The sequence below is a fragment of the Drosophila nasuta genome, chromosome 3 (genome assembly GCF_023558535.2).
Source record: "Drosophila nasuta strain 15112-1781.00 chromosome 3, ASM2355853v1, whole genome shotgun sequence".
Lineage (NCBI taxonomy): Eukaryota > Metazoa > Arthropoda > Insecta > Diptera > Drosophilidae > Drosophila > Drosophila nasuta.
In genome coordinates, this window is record NC_083457.1 from 5,382,869 (window position 1) to 5,408,401 (window position 25,533).

The following is a 25,533-nucleotide window of genomic DNA, read 5'->3' on the forward strand; positions in this document are numbered from 1 at the left end:
AATATACACCATTGACGCTGCTAATACCCAGTATGTATGAACCGTTACCTATGAAAAATATTCTCCCTCTCTCTATCATCCCGTCGCAAGTTTTATTTAGTTTGCGTTTGTTCTTTAAGAGCGCGCAGCACGTGTTAAGTGTATTCTTTGTGTTTTCCATTAAAATGTGTCGTTTATTATTTATATTAATATTCCATTGTACGCTATGGATATGGATCACCCCCTTTGCAGTGCACTTCCAGGAAAGTTATCCCAGTTACCGACTGAGTTCGGACTTGGATGCGGAATCGATGCGACTCCACAAACGTGATATGCAGCAATTCTTCGATAAAGGTTTTTTGATTTTTTTTTTAACAATAACAATTTATTAAGAATGAAACTATCAGACTAAGCCAAACAACTCGGATTTCATGTAGCCAGTGCCGTGGGCCTCCAAAAACTTAATGAATTGGCCCATGTTCATAACGCCTTCGTCGTTGCCATCATCGCTGGCATTAAAGAGCTGCTCACTGAACTTGTCGAAGAAACGTTTCCGCTGATGCTGTTCCGTTTTAACCAAGGTAATCCTCTGCCAGCGCAGCGACTTGATATCCCGCCAGTATTGCTGCACTTGCTCCGGCTGACCCTCAACGCAGATGATGCCGGGTTTGCCGGGTCGGCTAAATCCGCTGAGATCCAACTGGCGGGCTTGTCGCACTATCTCCTGTCTCTTGGTGCTCGACTTAATGTGATGCGAGTAGATCCAAAGCCTTTCCAAGTTTCCAGCCTTTGGCTGCTCCTCTTCCAGCTGCTGATTCTCTAGTTCACTCTCCGGTCGCAGCATTAAAGTCTCAATGTGCTCCTGCAGCCAAGTAAGAAGTTGGAAAATATATGCTTCCTCAGCGTCACGCTGCTCCGCCAAATGTGCGTCAATGTCGGCCTTGAGACGCTGCTCCTTCAGTTTGCCCAGCAAAGTGGTGTGCACAGTAATCCTAGCCAGCTCCAGCTGGGGATACAAGTGTGGCAACTCAATACGCACGTCCACACAAGCTCTGCCCGAAATGGACAGCTTGATGATGTACTCGAGGTGAGAGCGCAGCACAACAGCATCTGAGGCCATAAACTCATTGAAATCCGCAACGACGCCGGCGTCGAGCAACTGCAGCTCGCCGGCGCCGCAGTAAATGGAGCTAAGCAGCTCGAGTTCCTCCAGTTGCTGGCCAATGCAACGTCGATAGCTTGCCAGCTCCATGGCAGGCCAAGGCTGGCGAAAATTGAGAAAGAGTTGTTTGCTTTAGTCTCAGACCTCTCACGAATCGGCTTTTACTAAATCCTAACGTATCCCCAATCTTCTAGCCAGCTATAGCTTCAATGGTCTAGTGCGCATTGCCTCGGTGCCGGTGCCCTTTCCCCCTGGACATTTGCATGTTGCAACTGCCCACGGTCAAGTATGCGACAGCGTTGCACAAAGATGCGACGGGTGAGCGACATTTTGCCGTTTATGTGTGGCGTGAGGCAGAGAAGGATTACGCATTGCTGCATCAGCAGGCGGCACCAAAGGCTGTGGCATTGGACTGCCTTAGCTATGCCGGTCTCGGCTATGTGGCACTCAGCTACAATCACACCGAGCATGTGGACCAGGCCAGTGATGGGTCCCCCCATCTACGAGTTGTCGCCGGACAGAAGCATGCGAACAGTTCAATACTTTGCTGAGTTGCGATTGCGTGGCATGTACCTGAGGATTAGCAGCCAGGAGTTGACGCTGCTGCAGGCTTATGAAGCTGACAGCAGCAGCAAGAGGCAGCAGCGTTGCCCCTACTTTAAGTGGAACGGCGGCACATTCCGACGCCTCGGCTCTATTCCCTGCAACAACGCCCGACGCCTGGAGGCATTTGGCATTGACTTTGCTGACTTTGTGGCGGTGGGCAACTATGCGAACGCCAATGGACGCACCTCGACATACTCGGAAATCTACAAGTACGATGTTAGTGCACGACGATTTGAACTCTTTCAACGACTGCGCTCCAATGGCGCCGTCGATGTCAAGTACTTTAGCCTCCCGGTGAACGAAGTGAGTCGACGACACTTTTTAATACTTGGCAATACGGTGGCAGGTGGTGGCAACGGAATTGGCCGGGCCAAAAGTGGAACACCTGAGGAAGCGGACACTGTGATCTATGTCTATGACAAAGGACAATTTGTGCCCTATCAGCGCTTGAGTTTCTATGCTTTGGAACGCTTCCTACCCGTCACGGTGAGTACAATACAGTGACTGTCAAACTGTGAGACGTCAGTTCTATTTTTCAAAAGCAATATTCAACCCCGCATCGCATCGAGTGATTGTGAAATAATTGTGGAACACCCGCTCTTAATTTTCAGAGAACAAAACATAATTAGATGTGACAAAGCAACTGGGGAAGTGCAGCTGCACCTGAAATATACGCTACAAATTGTTATTATATTGCAAGTTTAATTATTCAATTATAACTAAACTGTCAGAAAGTATAAAACAATGGTTATTGTTTATGTTAAACTTAAAGCACGTATTTATCTATTTTTGTAATTTAGGAAACATGTGTGGCTAATTTGCAAAATAATACTCAAATTTGGTTACTTCTAAATAAATCCTTCTTTCTATTCTTAATAGTTGAATATTAGGAACCTCAATTTATAGTCTTCTTAATAGTTCAGTCATTTAACTATTTTATCAATGAATCAAAAAGTCTTATTACAACTCATATTTTGTCTTTGTGTACAGCATGTAATTTCAGAGAAATTTCTGCTTTTGGTGGCCTGCAATAAGCAGGATGTAAAAATCTATAACCTTAACGATTGGAAATTCGAAGAATCGACGGTGCAGTTTACCGAGGGCGCCTTAAGTCGAGGCGTGGCACGCATGCGCAGCTACGTGGAGAATGAGCAAAGTTACCTGGGTATGTTTTTTCACTTCATTGTGTAAGCGATATCTTACTATATATGATAAACATTTCTGCTTGCAGTTATTGCCAATGAAAATATGGCCGCCAACGAAACAAACATATTTCAGCCACTCTACAAGCAGGACGAACATGCCAATGTCCTGCGACAGGAAATCATCGACTGGGCACGCGAGCAAACAAAGCGATTGGAGAACTTGAATGTGGATCGATTATTTAAAGCTTTGCAGGTAAATTCGAGTTTTTAATGCGAATTACATTGATCAATATTGATTACTCAGAAAAAGCTCAAGGATCGGAAACAGAAAGTGCGAGATATGCATGTGAAACGTGTGAACACGAAATCTGTAAGTAATCTAACTAGTTTTTAAATGCATATTACCCAATCAGATAAGGTTAAGCAAATAGAACTAAAAATCTTAGAGCATAAACGAGGTTGGAAATCAAACGAGCTACAAACTTAAAGAAAGCTAGCAACATAGTGTTAACTACCCCCGAACAATATGAATATGATCAAATGACAATCTATCAAGTTTATTATCCAATTACTATAACATTATCAGGAGACATGCGCTACAAAAGAGCCTCAATTTTTAAAATGCTGTAAAATATATTGAACATAATTTCTTTTTGATTTCGCTTTTAATACCTTACGTATGTGAATCCCTTACACAGTTCGTAGATGTGAAACAGCACCTTTCAACAAACTATTGGGATGCCTTGCGCTATGCAAAACGGGCTCTAGATCTACTAGATCAGCATGTAGCTGAGGCTCAACATCAAACAGTAAAGCGATCTGTCAAGTCGCAGCAGAAGACGGAACACAAATTCGATGAGATAACAGTGGGCACTCTGTTGGTGCACGAAAAGTTGCAAGCAAAACGCATTAATGGAGTCAACCCAAAAAATCCCACATATGAGCTAGTTAAAGCGGACAATGTTTACGTTAGTGAGAACTTAATGGAAGCGACCGGAGAGGAACAGCAACGTCCTGTCATAGGAGAGCTGAACTTGCAGGAACTCCAAATTCATGGCAGTCTCAATGGCCTCAACTGGACGCAGCTGTTGGAACAAACGCTTAAGCGTCGGGGCAGTGAAGTGCAGTTCATAAAAGCTCACGTGGACATTAGCAACCTAAAGGCGGAGGCGATTATGGTCAATAGCAATGAGATTAACGATCGTCCAGTCAGTCAGCTGATATCCATCGATGGGGGTGATTATATTGTGCAACAAGATGTGCAATTCGCTCAGCCCATTGAAGTGAACAAGCTGCAGATCAATCAGCGTCTGAATCAAATACATGTGAACAAGCAAACCTTTGATGTGCTGCTCCATGAAGCGAATCATACGCAGATTATTGAGGGTGCCAAACAATTCGAGAATATCCAAGTACTGGAACCCATCACCATTGCGGTAAGCAAGAAGTTACATAATCGGGGATTCCCCATCTTATCAAATTTTCTCGTCTACAGGGTCAATTACTTGGAGCTGAGCTGCGTGCCATGTCGCCCATGAAAGTTACACATCAGACAGTTCAGCTGCAGGGTGACTTTGTAATCAATGCAGATGTGACCATTGGGCAGCTGCTTCAAGTGCAGGATTTACTCGAGGCATCGAACAGCGTGGGTCCATCCACAGCCATGACATTGCAGCAGGCGTTGCGAGTTGACCAACAACTGGATGATATTAATCTGCGTTTCGAGAAACAGATAAATGCCAATGATACGCAACTGAGCTTCATCAATGCGCTGGACTTGCAGCAGCTAGTGCAGCTGAATGTGGATGAAGTGCAAGTAGTCGAGGGTGCCAAGCTATGGCCACAGAGTTTAACAATACTGAAAGGCTTTGGCGAGGTTAACATATTGAATGGCATTGCTGTGGATCAGCTGTCACAGCAGCTGCTGCTCAAGAGTAGCAATCAGAGCCTCAGATTTCCCATGCAACTTTCCAGCATAGACGTGCCTCAGCTGAATGCCACAGAACTACAGTTGAATCAACTGAAATTTGACGATTACATGCGACGCACTGGCGACCAGCACATCAATAGCAACTTGTATGTGAATGAACTACACGCTGACCAGGTGAATGTGCAACAACTTCACATGCATGGCACGCTCTTTGGCCACCACCTGGAAGAGCTCTACGAGCAGGGAGCACAACGACTGCGTAGTTGGCAACTGCCAAGCAACTTCAATGGCACTATCCATGCACGTAACGTGTGGTTGAAGGGGCACATCAATAATGTGAGCATTACCCAACTAGAGCAGCAGCTGCAGCAACTGGCAGGCAACATTAAATACGTCGGGGACTTCACCTTTCGCCATCCTGTCAACATTAGCGAACTGAGCTTTAGTGGCTCTTTAAATGGTATTCAGGCACAGCGTTTTGGACATTGCTGGTTGGAGACAAGTGGCGATCAGCAGTTCACAGCAAGGCAGACTGTGGCTGGTGTGGCAAGTGAGCAGAACGTTGTGCTACAGGGCAAACTGAACAACTACACGTTGGAACAGTTGGTCGGCGATACTTATAGATTGAATGGCTCGGAGCAACTGAAAGCTGTGAAGTTTGGTCAGTAAGCAGTTGATTAATTAACAAAGCTGATTATGAAATGCAATATACTTATTTATTATGTAGTGAATCCAATTGTGCTTTCGCATTCAATTAATGTGAAGCGTGTCAACGGACTACAAATACCAGAAGACATGATGTACACACAAGTTGGAGGCTTCCTGCCAGTTCCCGTCCAGATTAACGGCAATCTTGTTGCCTCCTCGCAACTATGCAACGTGAGCAACCTGAATGGCTTTCATCTGCCGGCCCTATCGCGTTATTTAAGCGGCGATGCAGCCTTGAATACGCTGCACGTCGAGCAGGCGCAGTTTGGCGGGATTCCCCATTATGAGACGCTGAATGGTCGACGATTAGAAAATGTGTTGAATGAGATATGGCTGAACAACGAACATGTGGAATTGAAGGGCGTACAATTGGACAATGCTAGCTTCGAGGGACTGTTGGAGTTTGAGGTGAGTCAGCAGAATGTAAAAGCGCAGTTTTAAGCACACATCTCATTGTTATAGGGCACTCTTAATGGTCTGCATGTGGAGCATATCGGGCAAAATTATTTCAGTCGAACGCGCAGTCAGCGCCTCGATGTGCCAATAAGTTTCGAGCATGACGTCACTTTTGCACAACCGCTGGCAGTGAAACAAGTACAGCTACTACGTGTCAAAGATGGCGCACTTGTTGAGGGCATAGGGTAAGTGGTCGTAAAAGCGATTTGTTGTAATGCGGTATCAAATTTCACTGCATTTGTTTACGCGCTAAAAACGGTTTTGCAAGCATTGAGCAACTACATAGACACATACACATGCACACTCGAAACAGTAACGCACACACACACGCACAAGGTAAAAATCAGCTGTGCGCGCTAATATAGGCAGGTGAAATTTCTGTACACGTTGCAATTGCAATTGAACATACCGATTAAACGACACATTCACTTTAGGTATAATCTACATTTTACCTTATGTTTGCTGCAGTTTAATTTAATTTAAATGCACTTTCTACTGGCAGGCAGTAGCTTCCAAAACTGTTCAACAACACACTTCAGGTCAAGAAAAACAATAGTGGGAAAGGTGCGATGTGACCAAAGGTTAGTTTTTAAAACACACAAATTCATGACTTAGCATATACTAAATTATTCAATTGTTCTGCTGAGCGCGAAAACAAGTGCTGTTTAATATTTGATTATTTTCAAGGGTAATAGTTGAGTTTGCGAAGAAACATAATTAACTTCACTTTTAAACTAATAGATTGATCATTTAATAGTACAATTTCTGCAAGAAATAAGGTAACAAAAACAAGTAAAGGAACTTTTAAAAGTCGAACAGTTTGATGCATATTGCATTAGTGTCGATTTCAGGGCTAACGAAAATTCCGAAAGAAGCTTCGCAATTTGGGAAAATTATTTTGCATATACATATATATAACAAAATATATATAATTGGAATAATTTGATTTTGATTCAGAGAGAATATATATATTTTATATATCCTATAAATATAAAGCATCTCGAGTATGCAGAGTTTGGTCGATAGCCTGCAGCCGATAACAACAAAATACGTTACGTTAAATACGTTAACCAAATTATCAACAAAAATAAGTATCGATAATAAAAATAGTTTGACTTTCAACAGCAACGGCTCGCTAGATTTGAATGATTTCGTGTCAAACACATTAAAAACTGCCGGACTACACAATATAACAAGAAAATGGAATATACCGGATGCGATAGTCCTGGGTGATTTGAATAATGTGTTAATAAATCAATTAAATTTAGTCGATGATGTTCTGCGTAATGATACAAACGAAGTGTCTGTGATCGGTGCACCCAAAACTGTTGAAACCGCCACCATCCAACGGCTTTTTGCGACAAATGCAAGCACTGTTGCCAAAGTGCCCGTTGCACAGTGGATCAATGATTCTGTGTATATATATGGAAATCATAGCATACCTGGTAAAACGATGATATACACACTGAACCTCTATAATGATCTGGAAGCAAGGGGAACTGTTAATGGCATTCGCTGGCAATCGGACGAGCTGCTGCTTTGTGATCAGGCACAGCAAATAGCAGGCTCATTGCTGATCGATAACACGCTACCCCATGACAATCGAATACTGAGCAATAACATTAAAGAACTCTGGGTAGATCAGATCAATGGACTGATGGTCGAAGAGCTGCTAAAGAACAAGGCGCATAATCGACCCAATCTCCATGTTGCTGGTCAACTGATTTTCACAAAGCCACTTGCCGTTGCAAACTATGAGCTGGGCGAGATGGCTGCTAATGGCAACAAGTGGAAACGTGGTGCAAGCTCAAATGCTGTCGAGGATTGGCAGCAGCTCGGTCAGCACGTGGCAGCAGTGCATCAGCGCCTCAAAGGTAAAACAAATTCCATATATACATACACATATAATAAAGACAATAATAATCCATGCTCTTCAGAACCATCGTTTGTGTTGGAGAACTTTAAGTTGTTGCAACAGATACCGCTGAATGCGACCCAAGTGGAGGTAATGAGCCAGAATACATTGGCCATTTGGCACACAAACAGTAAAGGAGTGCAGCAAGTCGATAGCTTTGAGTGGCACGAAACAGATGGAAGATTTAGGCACAATCCAAGTAAGTGGGCTATGATGCATCTTTATTGATTTATTATTATATTTATCATATAATTTATGTATTTATGTAAACGCAATGAAAATATGTTGCAACTTACAAACTAAAATGACATGAATTCGATGAGAGGGCATGACAACCAAAATGGGACATTAATAAACGCGATGAGTTCAAACGCGGTACAACTTTTTAAAACCGATCTCTTAACACTACATTTGATCTCCAATTACAAAGTTACAAATCAAAATACCTGTGTACATATTCGACTTACAATTACAAAGTTGTAAATCAAAACGTAATCAAATGCTTAGCGTATTTTCGATAATTATGAATGTGGGTGACAATGGATCGATGGATGAATCTTACACATAACATATGCTTAAATAGGGAACAATTCTTCAAAATTGTTGAATTAATGCTTACAAATCGTCATAAAATGTCATCGAATTAAATTAAAATTCAGCTCACTACATGACTACGTTGTCTAACTTCTAAGCTGTGTAGGGAGTAGGGAGTCTAATCGATCAATTGTGTGGGGTTACTGCTCCAGTTCATCGCTTTGCACATCAACAATGGCACGCAGAATGCCCAGTTCCAATTTGGCAGCAGCGCGTCGTGAGATTCGGTTCATCACATTGGCCACATACAGACCGAGTGCCTCGTGGCGACCCGAGTTGCATAGATTCTTAAAGAATGTGGGCGGCAGCGAGTTATCAAAGTTGCCCAAATTAATAATCTCTGGTGTGGCATGCGTGGCAGCGTTTCCTTTGCCGGAATCGAAAATAATTTCGTTCTTAAATTCCAACTCCTCAATGTGCGGCGAGAAGCCATTGGTACTGGCCACCGATGTGGATGCCACAGTTGCCGCTGTCGATGAGTTGGCACCTCCGCCTGTTCCGCCACCAATCATGTTGCCATTGAGCTGCTGTGCGGCAGGTATAGTTATGATATTAATGCCTGGCGGTGGAGATTGGTTGCTCTCGCGTTCCTTCTTAACCTGCAGCAATTGGGCGGTGGTCGTGTGGACCACACTAGCTGTGGCACCGCCTGCTGCTGCAGTTGCTGGATCTGGATTTGCACTGCTGTTGCTGTTGCCAACTGCCTGTTTAATACTGGAGTTTGTCTTCATCACCTTCTTGTGTACCGTCGAGCTGGCGCATTCATCCGACAGCTTACGTTTAACTGCCTCCGGCAGTTGGATTGTTGTGCGTCCGCCTGCCGAAACCTTGTTGCTGGGCTGCTGTTGTGCGCCCGTAGACTTTTGTCCAGCACCTGAGACGCTCGAGCTGGGCGTTTTTTTCAAAGTGATTCCTTTCTTTTGGAGTGCAGCTGCTGCCGCTGAGACTGCGGATGACTGTGAGCTGCTGTTAGTAGCGCTGGAGCGTTGCGGATTACTGGCCATTGTGTTGAGTAGCTTCTTTTCCTCGAATGCTGGTCGCGGCGTATCCACAATGGGTTTCGCATACGATTTGTGTTCATCTTTTTCCGGTGTGCCACCGGTGCTATTCGATTTAATTGGACTGTCGCCATCTGAGCTGGCGGAACCAGTCGAATTCGAAGGCTGACCGTAGCGTGGTGGTGTCGCTCTCGGCGAACAATCCTCATCATCCTCTGGCTCCTGCACTTCTAACATCTCGTACTCCTCCACCTCCTCCATGGGCAATGGTTCTCTTTACATGCAGAGTAACAACATATTAATATATTCTATTTAATTTCACATTGTTTACTCACTCTTCTGTTTTTGGCGCCGCCTTGTGCTCCTGGTGAATCTTTTGCATTAGGCCAAACAGCTTCCAGCCAGAGTTGCCTTTCAACTTCTCCTGCTCATATTTCTTTTGCAGCACAATGAATATGGAACGCGACTCGTGCACCGTCAATTTATTGAGACGTCCAATGCGCGCCCAAGCCTCATCTTGCTCTTGTTTGGTTGAGCCCGGATTGTTTGGGTGCAGCGCTTTCTCCTTGGCAATATCGGCCAGGATCTTATCCAGCTGTATAGCCATATTAGTCAACGACTTGCGACCTGTTTTTTGTGTGTTTTTAATAATTTTGACGGCTTTTTATTAACCACTTTTCGCACAACTTCACACTCTGTTGTAGCGTTTGCGCCGTTTCTGCTTCGTTTTGCAACTTCGCTTTTTTCACGTATGCGGCGTGTTCGCTGCTGCCGCGACGCTGATTTGGCGGAAAAATAATTGGGAGGTCTAGACACGTTTAAGTGCAAACGACAAGATGGCTACGACTACCTTTTTTCTGTATGAATATTATGCGCACACACTACATGGCTAATATTGCAAAATTGATACCTGCCACCAATTGAATATTTCAACGTATTGCATGTTTTATTATTAATAGTAATTATTGATAAATGTCTAGTATATTTTTCAAAATGTATAAGTATTTTAAATTTCACTCATCATGCGATTGGAACGTGTCTTCAAAAGCGAAACCGGTTCAAAGCCGAATGCAAAAACTTTACGACATTGTGCAACACTAAAAAACTAACAAAAGAGCAAAACAAACTCGACAATAACGCCATGTTTAATAATTATGTGCTTTTATTACAAATAATATTTAAAGGAAATTATACTTATACTGCTTTCATCGCCTAAAATAAATTACAATTACATTGGATGTTTTCAAAATACAAACAAAATATCTGTTTAAAAACGGATATTTGCTACATTCTTTCGACCGCATCACGGGAAAGCGAAACCTGCAACAACAAAAAATCGTTGTGCAACACTGAAAACCAAACAAATGACTAGCACAACAATAAGCATAAAAATAATGAATTTTTTAATATGATTTTGCACATTTAAGCTAAGGGCACCACAGTAACATCCACCAATGGTGCCAAACACTTAACTGTCTCCATTTGAGCACCTTGCAGCGGGTTGCTCACCATAAAAGGAAATTCAGACATCCCATAACATGCAGCCGCATATTCTCCCAGCCGATTGACAGCAATCACAGCTCCCGAAAAGTCTTTGTGATGCTTGAGGATGCGTTGTACGCTTGCCTCCGCCGCCTGTGCCGGAGTCTTGCCACTGCGCATGGCCTCGACGGCCAGCAAAGTGGGCAGAAAACGCATCATAATGTCCCCATCACCAGTGGCAACTGCAGCTCCAGCTTCGTTGTCGGCATAGCCGCCAGCGCCGGGAATCGGTGAATCACCTACACGACCAGGTATTTTGAAGCGAGCCCCATTGGTAGAGGTGCCTACATGAATTTGCTGCTGCACATCGATAGCAATCATGCCGATGGTGTCGTGATTCTTGTGACCCATTTGATATTCGGTGCGTGCTCGATCTTCCTTCCAGTGGGTGGTGAGGGGTGTTACCTGCGGTTTGTAGGGACCACACGAAATCCTGGGATCTGGATGCACATCATGCCAGAAATTCGGTTGACAATTGGCAGCCTTCCAGTGCTGCCACATGAGCTTCGATTCGGGGGTGACCAATGATTCCGGCCGGAATCCCATTGACTTGGCAAACTCTGAAGCCGCGTTGCCCACCAGCAACGTATGGGAAGTGCGCTCCAGAACATGACGCGCCACCTGAATGGCATCCTTAATCCCTTGCAATCCAGCCACAGCGCCAACATTCATCGTGGCGCCATCCATGACAAGGGCATCCAGCGTGGTGTCGCCCAGTTCATCCGGCGAGCCGCCATAGCCCACGGTGCCATCGCATTGCAGCTGCTCGCACTTGGTGCAGCCTTCGACTACAGCATTGCGCGTCTGTCCCAATCCGCCCTCTGATTGCTGCAGAATGCGCCAGGCAAAGGCATTGGCATCCATGAAGTTCCAAGTGTTTATCACCATGGGCAGCAATTGGCTCCTTCTGCTGGGGTTTTGTTGTCGCAAGCACAACATAAGTTGGATTGCTGCTGAATCCCCATTTGTGGGCGGGACTTGCTGTTGAGTTAAAGCTTCTTCTATAGGAGTAGGATGAGGAAGCTACTGTTATGATTGCTGCCCAGCAGAGCAGTCCGATAAAAAGGCGTAGCATTTTAAATCTACCTTCTTTGTTGCTCATTTACTGAATGCAGCTGCTTTTGAATAAAGCGCAAATAAACTAACCCAACTTTTATTTCGTCTTATCTGCCTTGTTGGTATATTCGCGATGCGAAAATGGGTATATTTCTATATGCTAAATTGCAAAAAAAAAAATGTCAAAAAATATCCACAAATTCATGGAATTGTTATTGCGGTAGATTTAAATTTTGATCTAAATGTCAAAAATTTTAATATTTCCTTTTATCGGAAAAGTGTTCATATTACTTCGCAAGATTATAGATTAATTATATACATACATATGTAAATAACTTTTTAGATAACATTTTTCAACTCTTTCTATCGAAAACCCGAAGCTTTTTTAGGCGTTTGTATACCCGCTACACATTAGAAATTTGTGTCGGCAGGAAATGTATGTAACAGGTAGAAGGAATGCCTCCTTATAGTTCCTTCCGAGCTTATAAAGTTATATATTCTTGATCAAAGTCAACAGCCGAGACGATCTAGCCATGTCCGTATGAAACACTGGATCTCAGATCAACAGCATTTGTTATATTTGTACGCAAATTAAAATTTTTGCCAAAAATCGAATAACAAGCTTAATTTTAAAGCTAGAGTCGCGAATTTCGGTATATACAATAATAACTATAGTAATTGTGATTCCTGATTTAGTTGCGTTCAGATAAAAATTGTCGAAGTTATTAAAGAAATACTTTTGTATGCGCAAAAACGCCTACTTTCGGGGGGTCTTTTATACTTTGGCTGACAATCTGGTATATTTTGTACTCTATAATATATCTTGAATGTAGTACCACATCAATATACCAAATATACAATTTGACATGTTTTTTAGTATTTTGTGATATATTGTTGTGGTAGATTTTGAGAATACTACCGCAATATTTTGCCTTTACTCAAAATGGGTAGCGGGTATCGCACAGTCGAGCACACTCGACTGTAACTTTCTTACTCGTTTTTATCATCGCAATGTATATTACTTACGTTAGGTTATAATATGTTTAATATTATAATTATCTATTGTTCAACACAATATTTTTTAACTTTATGTTCTTAAAAACAAAACGATATTGTTAAACTTGGTTAAAACTTGCAATTATTTCTAAATAAAAATTACTTTTTATTAACGTTTTTCGTTAGCGGCGTTATGGGTGTAATCTGTTTTCCTGCTTTATCGTCGCTAGTAGACTCCACGTTCTCCGCCTTCAAATTCTTGAAAGTGGACGCGGATATTTGGTAACATCACACAGTAACATTCACCAATTATGCCAAACACTTAACTGTCTCCACTTGAGTACCTTGCAGCGGGTTGCTCACCACAATGGAAAATTCAGGCATCCCATAACATACAACCGCATATTCTCCCAGCCGGTTAACGGCAATCACAGCCCCTGAAAAGTCCGTGTAATGCTTGAGGATGCGTTGTACGCTTGCCTCCGCCGCCTGTCCCGGAGTTTTGCCACTGCGCATGGCCTCAACAGCCATAAAAGTGGGCAGAAAACGCATCATAATGTCCCCATCACCAGTGGCAACTGCAGCTCCAGCTTCGTTGTCTGCATAGCCGCCTGCACCGGGAATCGGTGAATCACCTACACGGCCAGGTATTTTGAAGTCTAGCCCATTGGTAGAGGTGCCTACATGAATTTGCTGCTGCACATCGATAGCAATCATGCCGATGGTGTCGTGATTCTTGTAATCCATTTGATATTCGGTGCGTGCTTGATCTTCCTTAAAGCTGGTGATGGGCTTTGCCTGCGGCTCGTAGGGACCACACGAAATCCTGGGATCTGGATGCACATCGTGCCAGAAATTTGGTTGACAATTGCCAACCTTCCAATTCTGCCACTTGAGCTTCGATTCGGGAGTGACCAATGACTCCGACCGGAATCCCATTGACTTGGCAAACTCCGAAGCGGAGTTGCCAACTAGCAATGTATGGGTGGTGTGCTCCAGAACATGACGCGCCACCTGAATTGCATCCTTAATCCCTTGCAATCCAGCCACAGCGCCAACATTCATTGTGGCGCCATCCATGACGAGGGCATCCAGCGTGGTGTCGCCCAGTTCATTCGGGGAGCCGCCATAGCCCACGGCGAAATCGCATTGCAGCTGCTCGCACTTGGTGCAGCCTTCGACTACAGCATTGCGAGTCTGTCCCAATCCGCCCTCTGATTGCTGGAGAATGCGCCAGGCAAAGGCATTGGCATCCGTGAAGTTCCAGGTGTTTATCACCATGGGCAGCAATTGGCTTTTTTTGCTGGGATTGCTGGTCGCAAGCACAACATAATTTGGATTGTTGTTGAATCCCCATTTCTGTGCGGGACATGCTGTTGAGCTAGAGCTCCTTCTATAAGGATATCCCCAGCCGAAAGAGGATGAGGGAGCTACTGTTGTGATTGCTGCCCAGCAGAGCAGTCCGATAAAAAGACGTAGCATTTTAAATCTACCTTCTTTGTTGCTCACTCACTAAATGCAGCTGCTTTTGGATGGTGAAGATTAACTAATCCAACTTTAATTTCGTCTTATCTGCCCTGTTGCTATCATGCGGTAATTGAAAGCGGTAATCTGCTTGATTTTATGTTACTTCGCAAGATTATAGATTAATTATAATATATATGTCAATATCATCTGTTTTGATCAATTGAACATTTGAATCATTGATGTACAATTATTTTTAACGGAATACAAAGGGAAATTAATCTATTGTCCAACAAAATATTCGATAACATTTTTCAACTCTATCGAAAACCCAAAGCTTTTTTAGGCTTTTTTATTCCCGCTACCCATAGTTTAGAAGGGTATGAACACATATGTATGTAGATCTTAAAGACTATAAGAGATTTCCAATTTTTGCCACGCCCACTTACGCCCCCGAAAATAAACAAAAATCAAATAACAAGCGTAATTTTAGAGCTAGAGCTTCGAAATTTGTGTATACAATAATACCTATAGTAATTGTGATTCGTGAAAATTTGGTTGCGATCAGATAATTGTCCAAGTTATTAAAGAAATACTTTTGTGTGAGCAAAAAGACCGCTATGTTTTCTTTTGAGTGTATTCGTATACGTATCTACATACATGCTCGCCTGTATTGGTATGTGTATGCATGTGAAGTTTAAAGATGAACACGACAACAATGGCTCGTGTCTTAGATGTTTAGAGTTAAATACATAGCGCCTGCATAAGGACTGCGTTGGCTCTATCAATAGGTTGCAAGCACAACATATTGTGGTGCGCGAGTTCAAATCTCAATCGAGGAATACATGCATACTGTTTTTTTTTTGTAATGTGATTTATATTTTTTTTATATATTTTCATATTAGTTATATATATTTTCATTCCCTTTCAAGCTTACTGGCAGAAGCAAGAACTAATTGCGCAGATCAAATTTGTTTCAATTTTTTGCCAAAAATCGAATAACAAGCGTAATTTTAAAGCTAGAGTCGCGAATTTTGGTATATACAATAATAACTATAGTAATTGTGATTCCTGTGGTTGCGATCAGATAAAAATTGTGGAAGGTATTAAAGAAATACTTTTGCATGGGCAAAAACGCCTACTATTTACCTATTTACTAGGCGTTTTAGTTGCTTTCGCCGACAATCTGGTATATTATGCCGTCTATGGTATATTTTGAATCTGGTACTATATCGATATAACAAATATACCATTTGGTATATTTTTAGTATTTTTGGTATATTTTTGAAAAATACCACAATATTTTGCTTTTATTCAAAATGGGTAGCGGGTATCTCACAGCCGAGCACACTCGACTGTAACTTTCTTACTTGTTTTTATCATCGCAATGTATATTATTTACGTTAGGTTATAATATGTTTAATATTATAATTATCTATTGTTCAACGCAATATTTTTTAACTTTATGTTTTTAAAAAGAAAGTGAAAATTTTTGTTTTCAGCAATTCGTTAAATTTGACTAGATTTATAAAACAAAATTTAAACTTGAACTAAACATATATTTGCTTTATTCCATTAAAGCTGTAGATATTGTTATTGTTTACAATACAAGCAACAAAATCAACTTCATGTTAACACTTTCAGAGAAAGGAAAGTACATTTTTCTTCCGTTAAAAACAGCTAGACTCGGCAACACTGATGCGAAAACATTAGTGTTGTTGTTCCCATAACACCCGCAATATAATTGCTGTTATTACTTTGCAGACGCCTCACAACTAAAATTATTGACAGCACAGGAGAAATGGAGACAACGCTTTGGGCATCTGGCGGATAACTCGACATACATCTGCCTCTTGCAGATGCAGTCGCTAGATTGTCTGGCCACCCAAAGCGCCAACGAATCACTTGTCATCCAATGTCTCGGAAACGATGACAGTATCGAGTCCCAGCATGTGATCTCAACACGGAAAGTGAAACAGTTGGTAACGGTCGCTAATAACAAGGATTCGATTGTGGCGCTGCATACATACAATGCTGTGGAATTATGGCGACTATGCACAAATGGCAGCAGCGAGTTGCAGCAAAGATTGCCATTGACGCAAGCTAAGCAGATAGCCGTTGCTCGACACCAGAAGCAAAATTACTTGGCCATTCTTACTGCATCACCAGCAGCCGGCATTCATATTTACAGGTGAATCTAAACAATCGAAATATGCAATCGCAAATAGTAAATGTCCAACTCTTCCTAGGTCTGACAACTTCATCGATTTCCAGTTGGAACAAGTCTTTGATTTGGATGCAACGTCTGAACAACAGCGTCACCTGAGTTTTATGCAGCTACAGCAATCGCAGGATCTCCTGCTGTGCTTATCCAATGCGTCGCCGATGCATTCGTTGCGCATCTATCAGTACAATGGCATTGCCGGTTTCCAGCAGATTCTTGGAGATACCACTTTGCCAGTGGCAAAATTTATGAAGCCAATTGAGATGCATTCGAAACGGCATCAGCAGTTGTTACTGATGCTGGTCAATGATGAGCATGGCATCTATGTGGTGGCTCCACAGTTCACTAGGCTCTAAGCCACAAAATTGGTTGTCAAAACTTGCAATTATTTCTAAATAAAAATTACTTTTTATTAACGTTTTTCGTTAGCGGCGTTATGGGTGTAATCTGTTTTCCTGCTTAATCGTCGCTAGTTGACTCCACGTTCTCCGTCTGCAAATTCTTGAAAGTGGACACCGGCACGTATGTCACCAGGGTGTACAGTTTGTTGGGTGAGTCCTCATCGTCGTTGCGGCGACGGGCAAGACGCACACGAACGCGGAATGGCGTCGATCTGTTTGAAAACACAAATGTTATTTTCGGGGTATAAGAGGGGATAGTTCGTGATATATTTACCTGATACCCTTGGACCAGATGTGCTTGTTGAGGCGGGTGTCGATGCGAACATCGTTGGTGCCCATCTCACGCTCGGCAAACTTGCGGATCTCCTTGATGGCGCGGGGCGCACGCTTCTTGAAGCCAATGTTGTGCACACGCTTGGCCAAGTGAATTGTGCACTCGCGGGTGACGACTTCGTTGATCGCCGACTTGTTGCGTTTCTCACCCTTTGTCTTTGCCATTTCGCTAGTGCAAATTCAATATCCTGTTTTCAATAAACAATACACATTCATTTTAAGTCCGTTCAATACAATACACAAAATGAAATATCAAAACACAAGAGCAACTTTTGGACGCCGGTTAATCGTAATAAGAGTTGATATCCCCATTATATTGAGGCAGCCAACTCTGCACGTGTATGTGTAACATTGATTTTCATACATTTCAATTCATTTTTAAAGGCGTAAATTGCGATGTTTTCTGATTATATTTCGGGTAATAGACAAAAAACCCACCTATAGGAAATGAAAGTTTGACGTAAAAGAATCTGTCATTGGATAAGTGCTGGCAACGTCAGTTGGAACAAGTAGTGTTGGTCAACAATGCCACATGCAGCCCTGTAGTTCACAGCTGATTTTGACAACTAACAGCTGATGTGCCGCAATGTAAATAAATAAACAATGCTAGTAACTGCGGGTAAAAAATGTTTTCTTCTATATATATTTAATTTAAATTATAATTTGAATTATAGTGCAACTGTTGAGCGTTGGCTTGCTTTGGGGTGTGACAAACCCGTTTATTCGACTAGGGAGCCAGGGAATCGAAACTATCGTAGACACTGGTTCTAGATATAGAAATTTCCTCGCAGAGCTGCGAATGATTGGATCACGTCTAAGTTACTGGATACCATTTGGATTAAATCAGTGTGGAAGTTTATTGTATGTGTGGACTTTGCAAAGTGCTAATATTACTGTAGCCGTGCCAGTCGCCAACTCGTTAAGTTTTGTTTTTACCGCTATAACTGGATATTTGCTAGGCGAACAACAACCCGGCAAAAGTGAGTGAACTAATCCATAAAAAATATTCTTTTTTTAATTTACTCTTTTTGTTGTAGACATAATAATTGGCACACTACTCATCTGTTTCGGCAGCACATTGATGATATGTGACAAGATTCAGCATGAACAACAGATATAGATTATTATTATTATTCCATTTTATCAATAGTTTAAATTAACATTTTAAACACGATTCAAAATGTGTTATTAATGTTATTCATATAGCATTTTTTATAGTATTCATTCAACGCTGTTCAAGTGTTATCGATAACACATTAAGCGAATGACCGGCAGAATAGAATGTTCCATGTTCGATTCTTTTAAAGATTGTATACTAACCCAAGGCCAAAATGTGTTTATTATATAAATACAAAATAGAAAACATGCCATTCAACATTATTCGTTATCTACAACGCCTGATGCACCGCCTCCACAAGCACTTCCATGCTAACAATTGGCGTTTGTGGCGTAATTCCGTGTCCCAAATTTGCAATGTAGCGTGACTTTCCAAATTTATGCACCATTTCAGTGGTCAGAGTTCGCAGCTCACCGGCATCTCGGTACATATCTTGTGGATCCAGATTGCCCTGCAATGTAATGTTGGGGCCAACGAGACGTCTTGCTTCTACCGGATCTACAGTCCAATCCAGACCTAAGACATCATAGCCCAGCTCGCTTTGTTCCTTCAGCGAATGTCCGGCACCCTTGGCAAAAAGTGTCTAAAAAACCAAATACAATTAACTGTTGTGATAAAAGCTTTAGAGATTCTAGCACATACAAGTGGAACCAAGGGAATCACTTTCTTGGTAAGCCGCTCCACAAGATCGTCGCGTATGCGTTTCAAGTAGGGAGCGCACCATGTAAGGAACTCCTCTTTGCTCAAGTGCTCGGCCGAAGATTCGAATATTTGCAGCATTTGAGCGCCAGCCTCAACCTGCATCTCCAAATAATCCACAATCACATCGGTTAATAGATTCAAGAAGAGTTTGGTGTCCTCGGGATAGTTGGCCAGCCAGGCCTTTGCCTTGGACATGGTCTTGCTGCCGCCACCCTCAATCATATAGCCCAAGAGTGTCCAGGGTGCGCCAGTGAAGCCGATCAATGGCACACGGCCTTCCAGCTTATGTCGCATCATGGTAATGGCATCGCCCACATACGTGAGACGTGACAGAGCTCCGTCCGGAGTCAAACGCTTCAGATCCTCGGGTGTTACAATTGGCTGAGGCAAAACAGGGCCAACGCCTGCATGCATTTCTACGGTTAGGCCCAAAGCTTGGGGAATAACCAGAATATCCGAAAATATAATGGAGGCATCTAGGTCAAAACGTCGCAGTGGCTGCATGGTCACTTCGCAGGCCAACTCCGGCGTGCGGCAAACCGTAAAGAAGTCATGTTGCTTGCGCAATTCCTGAAATTCAGGCAAATAACGTCCAGCTTGACGCATCACCCAAACGGGAACACGATCGACAACTTCGCCGCGTGCAGCACGCAACAAATTGTCATTCTTGAGCGGCGGGAAGGGCTGTAAGTGGTTGAGTGGTCTATTGTTATAAGAAGCAATTGTCATTCTATCGATCAGCAGCAACAACAACCACAATGTCAATCGAAGTCCAAGAGTCTTCATTGATTTAATTGGAGCAAAGCTGTGATGTAATTCTAGATTGGGACATTACAATATACCACTACTTACCTTAGTATCTTTCATTCTAAATTTTTAAATTTAGTTGTGTCTTTAATTCAAAGAACAATAATTTTCTTATTTAACACTGCAGATTTTGATGTAAATATTTGGTGAATTCAGCGAAACTTGTATCGTTGGATCAGAGATGGGAAAACGTTGATAGCACAATTTATGTATCGATGTTTTTGACAGTGGCTATCAACAAAGATGTAATTTAATTAATGTGAAATGTTTAAAATTAAATGAATTATACATTCAGATGAGGTCAAAATTTTTGTTTAATACTTGTGTCCTTTCCGTTATTTTTGGTAGTCGTATCGAAAAAGTTAATGGTGAGTTGGCAGCCCTTAAGCTTTGTTTATATTTTGTAGCGTTGCCATACCGTCTATATTTTCCTTAATCGCGCTTGGACCTACACATCACTAACAAAACTGCATTCGTGTCATATATTAGAACGCAAAAAAACAGGCTGCCGTATATTTTTCTTATAAGAGGTGATTTTTTTTTTTAAAGTCTTATTCGAGCTGTATCAAAGTTTTAATTTATTTTAGTACATATTACTTGAAGCAATGGCTGATGAACAACCTAATCTAGTGGCTGGACACCCACCTGCTTGTAAGTGCAATAGCGGCTATTTTTTACATTGTATGTATGAGTTTGTATATGAACTGTTGAAGCTTTTGCTGTTGTTATTTGTTTTGATCGACTGTCCAGCAATTAACTCATTCATTAATTCCTAATTTCTGCGTTGGCATCAATTAATTGGTCTATTTTAAGTTATCGGCAATATGTATGTATATTCGATCTTATCAGTTTGCAGCACCTCAAAACCAATTGCTGATAAACACACACAAACTCATACATACATATGCATATACATATGTATGCAGCTATTGCGTTCGCTGTCCAAATATTTTTGATTTTTAGCTGACGTCATATTTTCTGCTTACAGTGAAGGCCGGTGGAATGCGTATTGTGCAGCACAAGGCACCAGCGTCCGAGCGTCCGGCCAAGGATGCTGAAGACTGCACGGGTCTAACGGTAAACAGTTAACAATCATTCAAGTTTGAATTGATCTAACGACAATGCTTTTCGTCCACTTTAGCAACCAGTCAATGTAAATTCGGCTTCAGTGAGCGGTGCTCCAGTGAAGGGTAACACAGATTTTACACCGGCATCCGCGCAGGTGGCTCACTCGCATAAGCCACCAGCCGCCGTTCAACAGAAGCCACAGCCACACATACAGCAGCCCCGCAAATGAGTTTGAATTTTTGGTCGAGTCAGGATCGGGTCACACTAAAGATGACTTGTAACTGTTTTCGATTGCTTTCATAAGCGAGATTAATTTTAAATATGCCTTGTATTTTGCTACTCCCATATATTTTGATACTTTTGTTTAACATAGTTTATCATTCCAAATGCATTTGTCACCAAGTTCTTAAATTAAATAAAAGTTAAAAGGTTTTCAAAAAATTGTTTCCCGTTTTATGAGAATTGCTTGTAATTCCCAAGTGCTTATTAAGCAAGATGCGCTTTTAAATATTGTTATTTACGAATTTAGAGTGCCCCGCTGAGCTTCGGTGGTCCGGGGTGCGGACTTCAAATCCGTAGTCGACTAATAATCGAAGTGGTTCGATTCCACCTGTGGGGCGATATGCAGTCTATAAAACTATTTAAAGATTTTGTATTTTGGAATTTCTGCAATTGATTATTTTGAATGAACATTTAAATGTACATACATAACATACATACATAGGTGCAGATATGTTCTGTAGGGTTTCATATTGAGTTTTACATATTTTCTTATAAATATTTCAATATAAAAAGTAGTTTGAGAATGCAATACTTTTACACTTTCCACAACATATTTTAAATATTCAAATATGTTTTATCCTTTGTACCCAATTCAAATTTTAGTTCAAATACATTCACAAATTGGACTTTATTTTACAATAATTTTGAACCATCTTGATTAAAAATACATATATCAAATCGAATTTGCAGCCTTAATTATCCAAGGTCGAAGAACTGCCACATCAACATAATTTTGAACCATCTTGATTAAAAATACATATATCAAATCGAATTTGCAGCCTTAATTATCCAAGGTCGAAGAACTGCCACATCAACATATACGCCTGGATAATTGAGCTGACCACAGCCATATCCCCAGGCGATAATGCCCGCCAGCAATTTCTCGGAAACCATCGGACCACCAGAGTCCCCAGTGCAGGCGTCTTTATTCGGAGCTGCTGCACAAATCATTTCGTCACCAACAAAGTCCCATCCGTAACCGTATTTAGCCGAGGCGCACTCATTCCGCTCTATAACATTAAGTTGCACCACTTGCAGACTGCTGGCAAAGCCATCGGCGCCGTTCGGCTGTAGGTAGCCCCAACCGCTGACCGAGACACTAGCTCCAGCTGTAGGACTTACGGTGGCCAGACCAATTGCTTTTACAGACAAGCTGTAGGTGAGTTGAGTGGCCAGACGTATGAGAGCAATGTCGTAGTACTTGAACTGTTTGTTGTACTGCTCATGAATCATGTAGGCACCAACAGGAATCAGACGGCCACCGGTGTTGTGGTAATTGGCACCCACCCGCACCTGCATTAATGTCACAGATTTGTCCTGAACGCAGTGGGCTGCTGTGATGATAATATCCTTGCTGTAGATGGCGCCACCGCAGACATGACGTGCACTGACTTGTATGGACACCTGCCAGGGGGCATTATATATGCTCTCTTCACTGCCGCCCATAATACGACCATTGCCAGTACTTGCAGGAATCGCATTGCTGCAACTGCACCAAAGGAGTATAAACAGGACGATGAAACGATAAACCATGTCGACGATGTGCACGTACCAAAGCTGAGAAATCAACTGATCGCACCTTGGTCGCAGCACGTTGCAAGACTTATCGCTCTGCTTAAGGGCTGTAAATGTTAATCGCCAGCTAATTGATTAGCTTGCAAAGTCGCCTTCGAGTGGGTTACCCCGGCAACCCAGGCAACTATTGATAAACAAACTCATTTGGAATAGTTGTCGAACAGAGTACAAAAATACACAAATAAAAACAAAAATATTTAGTTCTCTTAACTATTCTACTATAATGTCGGAACCAGGTATAATAACTTTAGAGGAGCTTCTTCGCTTGCGTGATGATTGCTTGCAGCGTTTGCGAGATGACGAAATTTATTATCTCCGTAATGATGCCAAACTGCGGGCAGTTAATAATACCCAAAACTATGAGGAGTTCAAGTGAATATATTTTAGACCCCCAACCTTGTGATGTTTAGTAACGTGCGGATTTTCTGCTTACAGGGACATTGTGGATGCAGCTCACCTGCGACCAGTGACAAGGCAAGACAAAGCTAATGCCAAGACCAAGAATCGCTTGTGGAACTCGGCTGCCTCTGAGCAGTCTGATACAATTTAATAAAGTTAATAAAACTATTGTAATTCGGATGTACATTGTATCTTTTTATTTGCAAATGTTCTTAAACGGAAGCGGCGTTGCTAACCACCCAGGAGCGGAGGTCAGCCACAGAGGCGTAGACACCGGGATAGTTGGAGTAGGCGCAGCCAATACCCCAGGAGACAACACCGACGAGAACACCACCGGAGACCAATGGGCCACCGGAATCACCCTGGCAGGCATCCTTGCCGCTGGCAGCAGCGCAGATCATGGTTGAGCGGATGGAGCTACCATAGCTGTAGGCAGACGAAGCGCAAACGGACTGGCTGACGATGTTGGTGTTAACATACTGAAGCTGGGAGGGGGATGGAGCTGGATCCGTAAGACTGAGTACCCCAGCCAGAGACGGAGGCAGAAGCACCGTTGCTTGGGTTGGAGGAAGCCAGACCGATAGCCTTAATGTTGGAGCTGAAGGACAGGGAAGAGCTCAGACGGATGACAGCAATATCGTTGACCATGGTGTTGGAGTTGTAACCCTCGTGGTTCCTGAAGGCAGCAACAGCGCTGGTGACACCACCGGAGCTCCAGTAGGTAGAGCCGGCGCGAACCTGAAGGGTGGAGGCGGAGACGGATTGCAGGCAGTGAGCAGCAGTCACGATGATGTTGGCAGAGTAGATGGAACCACCGCAGGAGTGGCTGCCACTACGCTGGAGGGAGATTTGCCAGGGGGAAGCTGGCGATGGTGGTGGCGGTACCTCCAACGATGCGTCCATCCAACTGGGGCAGGAGACCCTCAGGGATAGCAGCACCAAAGGCGCAGGCAACAACCGACAACAAGATCACGAACTTGAACATATTGCTAAGTACAATGAGTTCCTATTGTCAAAGCGTGGGACTTTTATAGTGGTTCTCGGTGTCTTATTATCTCCATAGTGGCTGTAATCAAAAGCTTTCAATCCATTTTATCATACAAAGTGGTCATGGTGAATTTAAAGTAAGCGTGGCACTCGACACTCGACATAATGCTGGTAAAACCCACAGAAAAACAAAATAGCTCAATAATTGATTCCGTTTATATATTTTTGATTAATAGTGAAGTTGTTTATGGTTTTGTGTATTTATAATATTGTATGTGTACTCTATGGGTATCTTATTTTAATATAAACACAAAGATCTGACTATAAGAGCCAGAAAAAGTTTTTTTACCATGAATACTAAAGGGCACACAAAACCAAAATGAAGTAAGTAAATTACCGCCGGGAATGAAGAGTTATTCTTATTTCTTAATTACTATAGTTATTGAATTAAAATGTTTTTTGATTGAAATTTAGATAAAAATTGCGAGAAGAGACAGATTATCTTGATGACAAATTAATATGGAGAATTGCACCTAAATTTAATTCCATATCTTTATATCTTTGTATAAAATAATATACAAGTCATAAAAACCGTTTATGGTCACAAGTTTTTTCAATTAAATGAATTAATTGTACATTTGGGATTATTACATAATTTCCAATGATATATTTTTATTGAAATGCCACATAATAATAATTACTTAAATAATTATACAAATAAAATTAGTCGCACAAGAGCTACTTTAACGCCTCACTGAAAGTAATGTATTTGTTCAGATTGACAAGTTATAGAAAGTATCCGTTTAAATACAAACAAGTAAGAAAGCTACAGTCGAGTGTACTCGACTGTGAGATACCCGCTACCCATTTTAATTAAAAGCAATATATTTTGCGTTATTATTTTCAAAATATACCATATATACTGCAAAATACTAAAAATATACCAAATGGTATATGTGGTATATCGGTGTAGTGCCGCATTCAAAATATACCATAGACGGCACAATATACCAGATTGTTAGCCAAAGCAACTAAGACCCCTAGTAAGTAGGCGTTTTTTGTCCACACAAAAGTATTTCTTTAAATA

General features: G+C 42.0%; 11 protein-coding genes, 1 non-coding gene and 1 pseudogene across 12 annotated transcripts; 5 read left to right on the forward strand and 8 right to left on the reverse strand.

Annotated features, from left to right (window-relative positions):
* The first annotated feature begins 164 nt into the window (after positions 1 to 164).
* On the forward strand, positions 165 to 17,195 carry LOC132789585 (uncharacterized). Its single transcript, XM_060797686.1, is given in 15 exon segments — positions 165 to 333; positions 1,336 to 1,382; positions 1,384 to 1,635; positions 1,637 to 2,233; positions 2,738 to 2,912; positions 2,979 to 3,145; positions 3,197 to 3,262; positions 3,591 to 4,328; positions 4,388 to 5,483; positions 5,550 to 5,938; positions 5,993 to 6,171; positions 7,112 to 7,860; positions 7,924 to 8,100; positions 16,316 to 16,742; positions 16,801 to 17,195. Coding segments are annotated over 15 exon segments (5,559 nt in total). The 3' UTR covers positions 17,132 to 17,195.
* On the reverse strand, positions 368 to 6,553 carry LOC132789593 (RWD domain-containing protein 2A). The gene is made up of 2 exons (XM_060797695.1): positions 6,439 to 6,553; positions 368 to 1,243 (listed from the first exon to the last, which is right to left on the reverse strand). The coding sequence occupies exon 2, from the start codon at positions 1,229 to 1,231 to the stop codon at positions 383 to 385; it is 849 nt and encodes a 282-aa protein (XP_060653678.1). The 5' UTR covers positions 1,232 to 1,243; positions 6,439 to 6,553; the 3' UTR covers positions 368 to 382.
* On the reverse strand, positions 8,125 to 10,243 carry LOC132789587 (uncharacterized). The gene is made up of 2 exons (XM_060797688.1): positions 9,829 to 10,243; positions 8,125 to 9,767 (listed from the first exon to the last, which is right to left on the reverse strand). Exons 1-2 carry the CDS (start codon positions 10,098 to 10,100, stop codon positions 8,636 to 8,638), a joined length of 1,404 nt encoding a protein of 467 aa, XP_060653671.1. The 5' UTR covers positions 10,101 to 10,243; the 3' UTR covers positions 8,125 to 8,635.
* On the reverse strand, positions 10,843 to 12,212 carry LOC132789591 (putative N(4)-(beta-N-acetylglucosaminyl)-L-asparaginase GD10667). The gene has a single exon (XM_060797691.1). It carries the CDS (start codon positions 11,972 to 11,974, stop codon positions 10,916 to 10,918), a length of 1,059 nt encoding a protein of 352 aa, XP_060653674.1. The 5' UTR covers positions 11,975 to 12,212; the 3' UTR covers positions 10,843 to 10,915.
* Positions 13,230 to 14,655, reverse strand: LOC132789589 (putative N(4)-(beta-N-acetylglucosaminyl)-L-asparaginase GA14866). Its single transcript, XM_060797689.1, has one exon. The coding sequence runs from the start codon at positions 14,567 to 14,569 to the stop codon at positions 13,397 to 13,399; it is 1,173 nt and encodes a 390-aa protein (XP_060653672.1). The 5' UTR covers positions 14,570 to 14,655; the 3' UTR covers positions 13,230 to 13,396.
* Positions 17,161 to 18,040, reverse strand: LOC132789595 (large ribosomal subunit protein eL31). The gene is made up of 3 exons (XM_060797697.1): positions 17,948 to 18,040; positions 17,451 to 17,697; positions 17,161 to 17,388 (listed from the first exon to the last, which is right to left on the reverse strand). Exons 2-3 carry the CDS (start codon positions 17,672 to 17,674, stop codon positions 17,235 to 17,237), a joined length of 378 nt encoding a protein of 125 aa, XP_060653680.1. The 5' UTR covers positions 17,675 to 17,697; positions 17,948 to 18,040; the 3' UTR covers positions 17,161 to 17,234.
* Positions 18,033 to 18,863, forward strand: LOC132789594 (transmembrane protein 234 homolog). Its single transcript, XM_060797696.1, has 3 exons — positions 18,033 to 18,128; positions 18,184 to 18,489; positions 18,547 to 18,863. The coding sequence occupies exons 1-3, from the start codon at positions 18,113 to 18,115 to the stop codon at positions 18,627 to 18,629; spliced, it is 405 nt and encodes a 134-aa protein (XP_060653679.1). The 5' UTR covers positions 18,033 to 18,112; the 3' UTR covers positions 18,630 to 18,863.
* Positions 18,826 to 20,324, reverse strand: LOC132789590 (uroporphyrinogen decarboxylase). The gene is made up of 3 exons (XM_060797690.1): positions 20,181 to 20,324; positions 19,269 to 20,012; positions 18,826 to 19,209 (listed from the first exon to the last, which is right to left on the reverse strand). Exons 1-3 carry the CDS (start codon positions 20,193 to 20,195, stop codon positions 18,898 to 18,900), a joined length of 1,071 nt encoding a protein of 356 aa, XP_060653673.1. The 5' UTR covers positions 20,196 to 20,324; the 3' UTR covers positions 18,826 to 18,897.
* Positions 20,325 to 20,559: 235 nt separating this feature from the next.
* On the forward strand, positions 20,560 to 21,644 carry LOC132789596 (death-associated protein 1). Its single transcript, XM_060797698.1, has 4 exons — positions 20,560 to 20,665; positions 20,723 to 20,786; positions 21,124 to 21,212; positions 21,277 to 21,644. The coding sequence occupies exons 2-4, from the start codon at positions 20,741 to 20,743 to the stop codon at positions 21,430 to 21,432; spliced, it is 291 nt and encodes a 96-aa protein (XP_060653681.1). The 5' UTR covers positions 20,560 to 20,665; positions 20,723 to 20,740; the 3' UTR covers positions 21,433 to 21,644.
* A 91-nt stretch (positions 21,645 to 21,735) lies between these two features.
* On the forward strand, positions 21,736 to 21,823 carry Trnastop-uca (transfer RNA opal suppressor (anticodon UCA)). Its single transcript has one exon. It is a non-coding gene; the product is annotated as a tRNA-Sec (tRNA).
* A 304-nt stretch (positions 21,824 to 22,127) lies between these two features.
* Positions 22,128 to 23,064, reverse strand: LOC132791765 (trypsin iota). Its single transcript, XM_060800815.1, has one exon. The coding sequence runs from the start codon at positions 23,016 to 23,018 to the stop codon at positions 22,248 to 22,250; it is 771 nt and encodes a 256-aa protein (XP_060656798.1). The 5' UTR covers positions 23,019 to 23,064; the 3' UTR covers positions 22,128 to 22,247.
* Positions 23,065 to 23,199: 135 nt separating this feature from the next.
* On the forward strand, positions 23,200 to 23,643 carry LOC132791766 (coiled-coil domain-containing protein 103). The gene is made up of 2 exons (XM_060800816.1): positions 23,200 to 23,432; positions 23,496 to 23,643. Exons 1-2 carry the CDS (start codon positions 23,284 to 23,286, stop codon positions 23,608 to 23,610), a joined length of 264 nt encoding a protein of 87 aa, XP_060656799.1. The 5' UTR covers positions 23,200 to 23,283; the 3' UTR covers positions 23,611 to 23,643.
* On the reverse strand, positions 23,628 to 24,444 carry LOC132791764 (trypsin beta-like; annotated as a pseudogene).
* Positions 24,445 to 25,533: the final 1,089 nt, after the last annotated feature.

Coding starts and splice junctions, on each gene's coding strand:
- LOC132789587 (XM_060797688.1), bottom strand. CDS start 10,100: ATGGCTATACAGCTGGATAAGATCCTGGCCGATATTGCCAAGGAGAAA. Junction 9,768..9,828: donor GCGGCGCCAAAAACAGAAGA/GTGAGTAAACAA, acceptor CTGCATGTAAAG/AGAACCATTGCCCATGGAGG.
- LOC132789596 (XM_060797698.1), top strand. CDS start 20,741: ATGGCTGATGAACAACCTAATCTAGTGGCTGGACACCCACCTGCTT. Junction 20,787..21,123: donor GGCTGGACACCCACCTGCTT/GTAAGTGCAATA, acceptor TTCTGCTTACAG/TGAAGGCCGGTGGAATGCGT. Junction 21,213..21,276: donor AAGACTGCACGGGTCTAACG/GTAAACAGTTAA, acceptor CGTCCACTTTAG/CAACCAGTCAATGTAAATTC.
- LOC132789590 (XM_060797690.1), bottom strand. Junction 19,210..19,268: donor TGATTCCCTTGGTTCCACTT/GTATGTGCTAGA, acceptor TTGGTTTTTTAG/ACACTTTTTGCCAAGGGTGC.
- LOC132789595 (XM_060797697.1), bottom strand. CDS start 17,674: ATGGCAAAGACAAAGGGTGAGAAACGCAACAAGTCGGCGATCAACGAA. Junction 17,389..17,450: donor ATCTGGTCCAAGGGTATCAG/GTAAATATATCA, acceptor GTTTTCAAACAG/ATCGACGCCATTCCGCGTTC.
- LOC132789594 (XM_060797696.1), top strand. Junction 18,490..18,546: donor CGAACAACAACCCGGCAAAA/GTGAGTGAACTA, acceptor TTTTTGTTGTAG/ACATAATAATTGGCACACTA.
- LOC132789589 (XM_060797689.1), bottom strand. CDS start 14,569: ATGCTACGTCTTTTTATCGGACTGCTCTGCTGGGCAGCAATCACAACA.
- LOC132789593 (XM_060797695.1), bottom strand. CDS start 1,231: ATGGAGCTGGCAAGCTATCGACGTTGCATTGGCCAGCAACTGGAGGAA.
- LOC132789591 (XM_060797691.1), bottom strand. CDS start 11,974: ATGTTGTGCTTGCGACAACAAAACCCCAGCAGAAGGAGCCAATTGCTG.
- LOC132791765 (XM_060800815.1), bottom strand. CDS start 23,018: ATGGTTTATCGTTTCATCGTCCTGTTTATACTCCTTTGGTGCAGTTGC.
- LOC132791766 (XM_060800816.1), top strand. CDS start 23,284: ATGTCGGAACCAGGTATAATAACTTTAGAGGAGCTTCTTCGCTTGCGT. Junction 23,433..23,495: donor CAAAACTATGAGGAGTTCAA/GTGAATATATTT, acceptor TTCTGCTTACAG/GGACATTGTGGATGCAGCTC.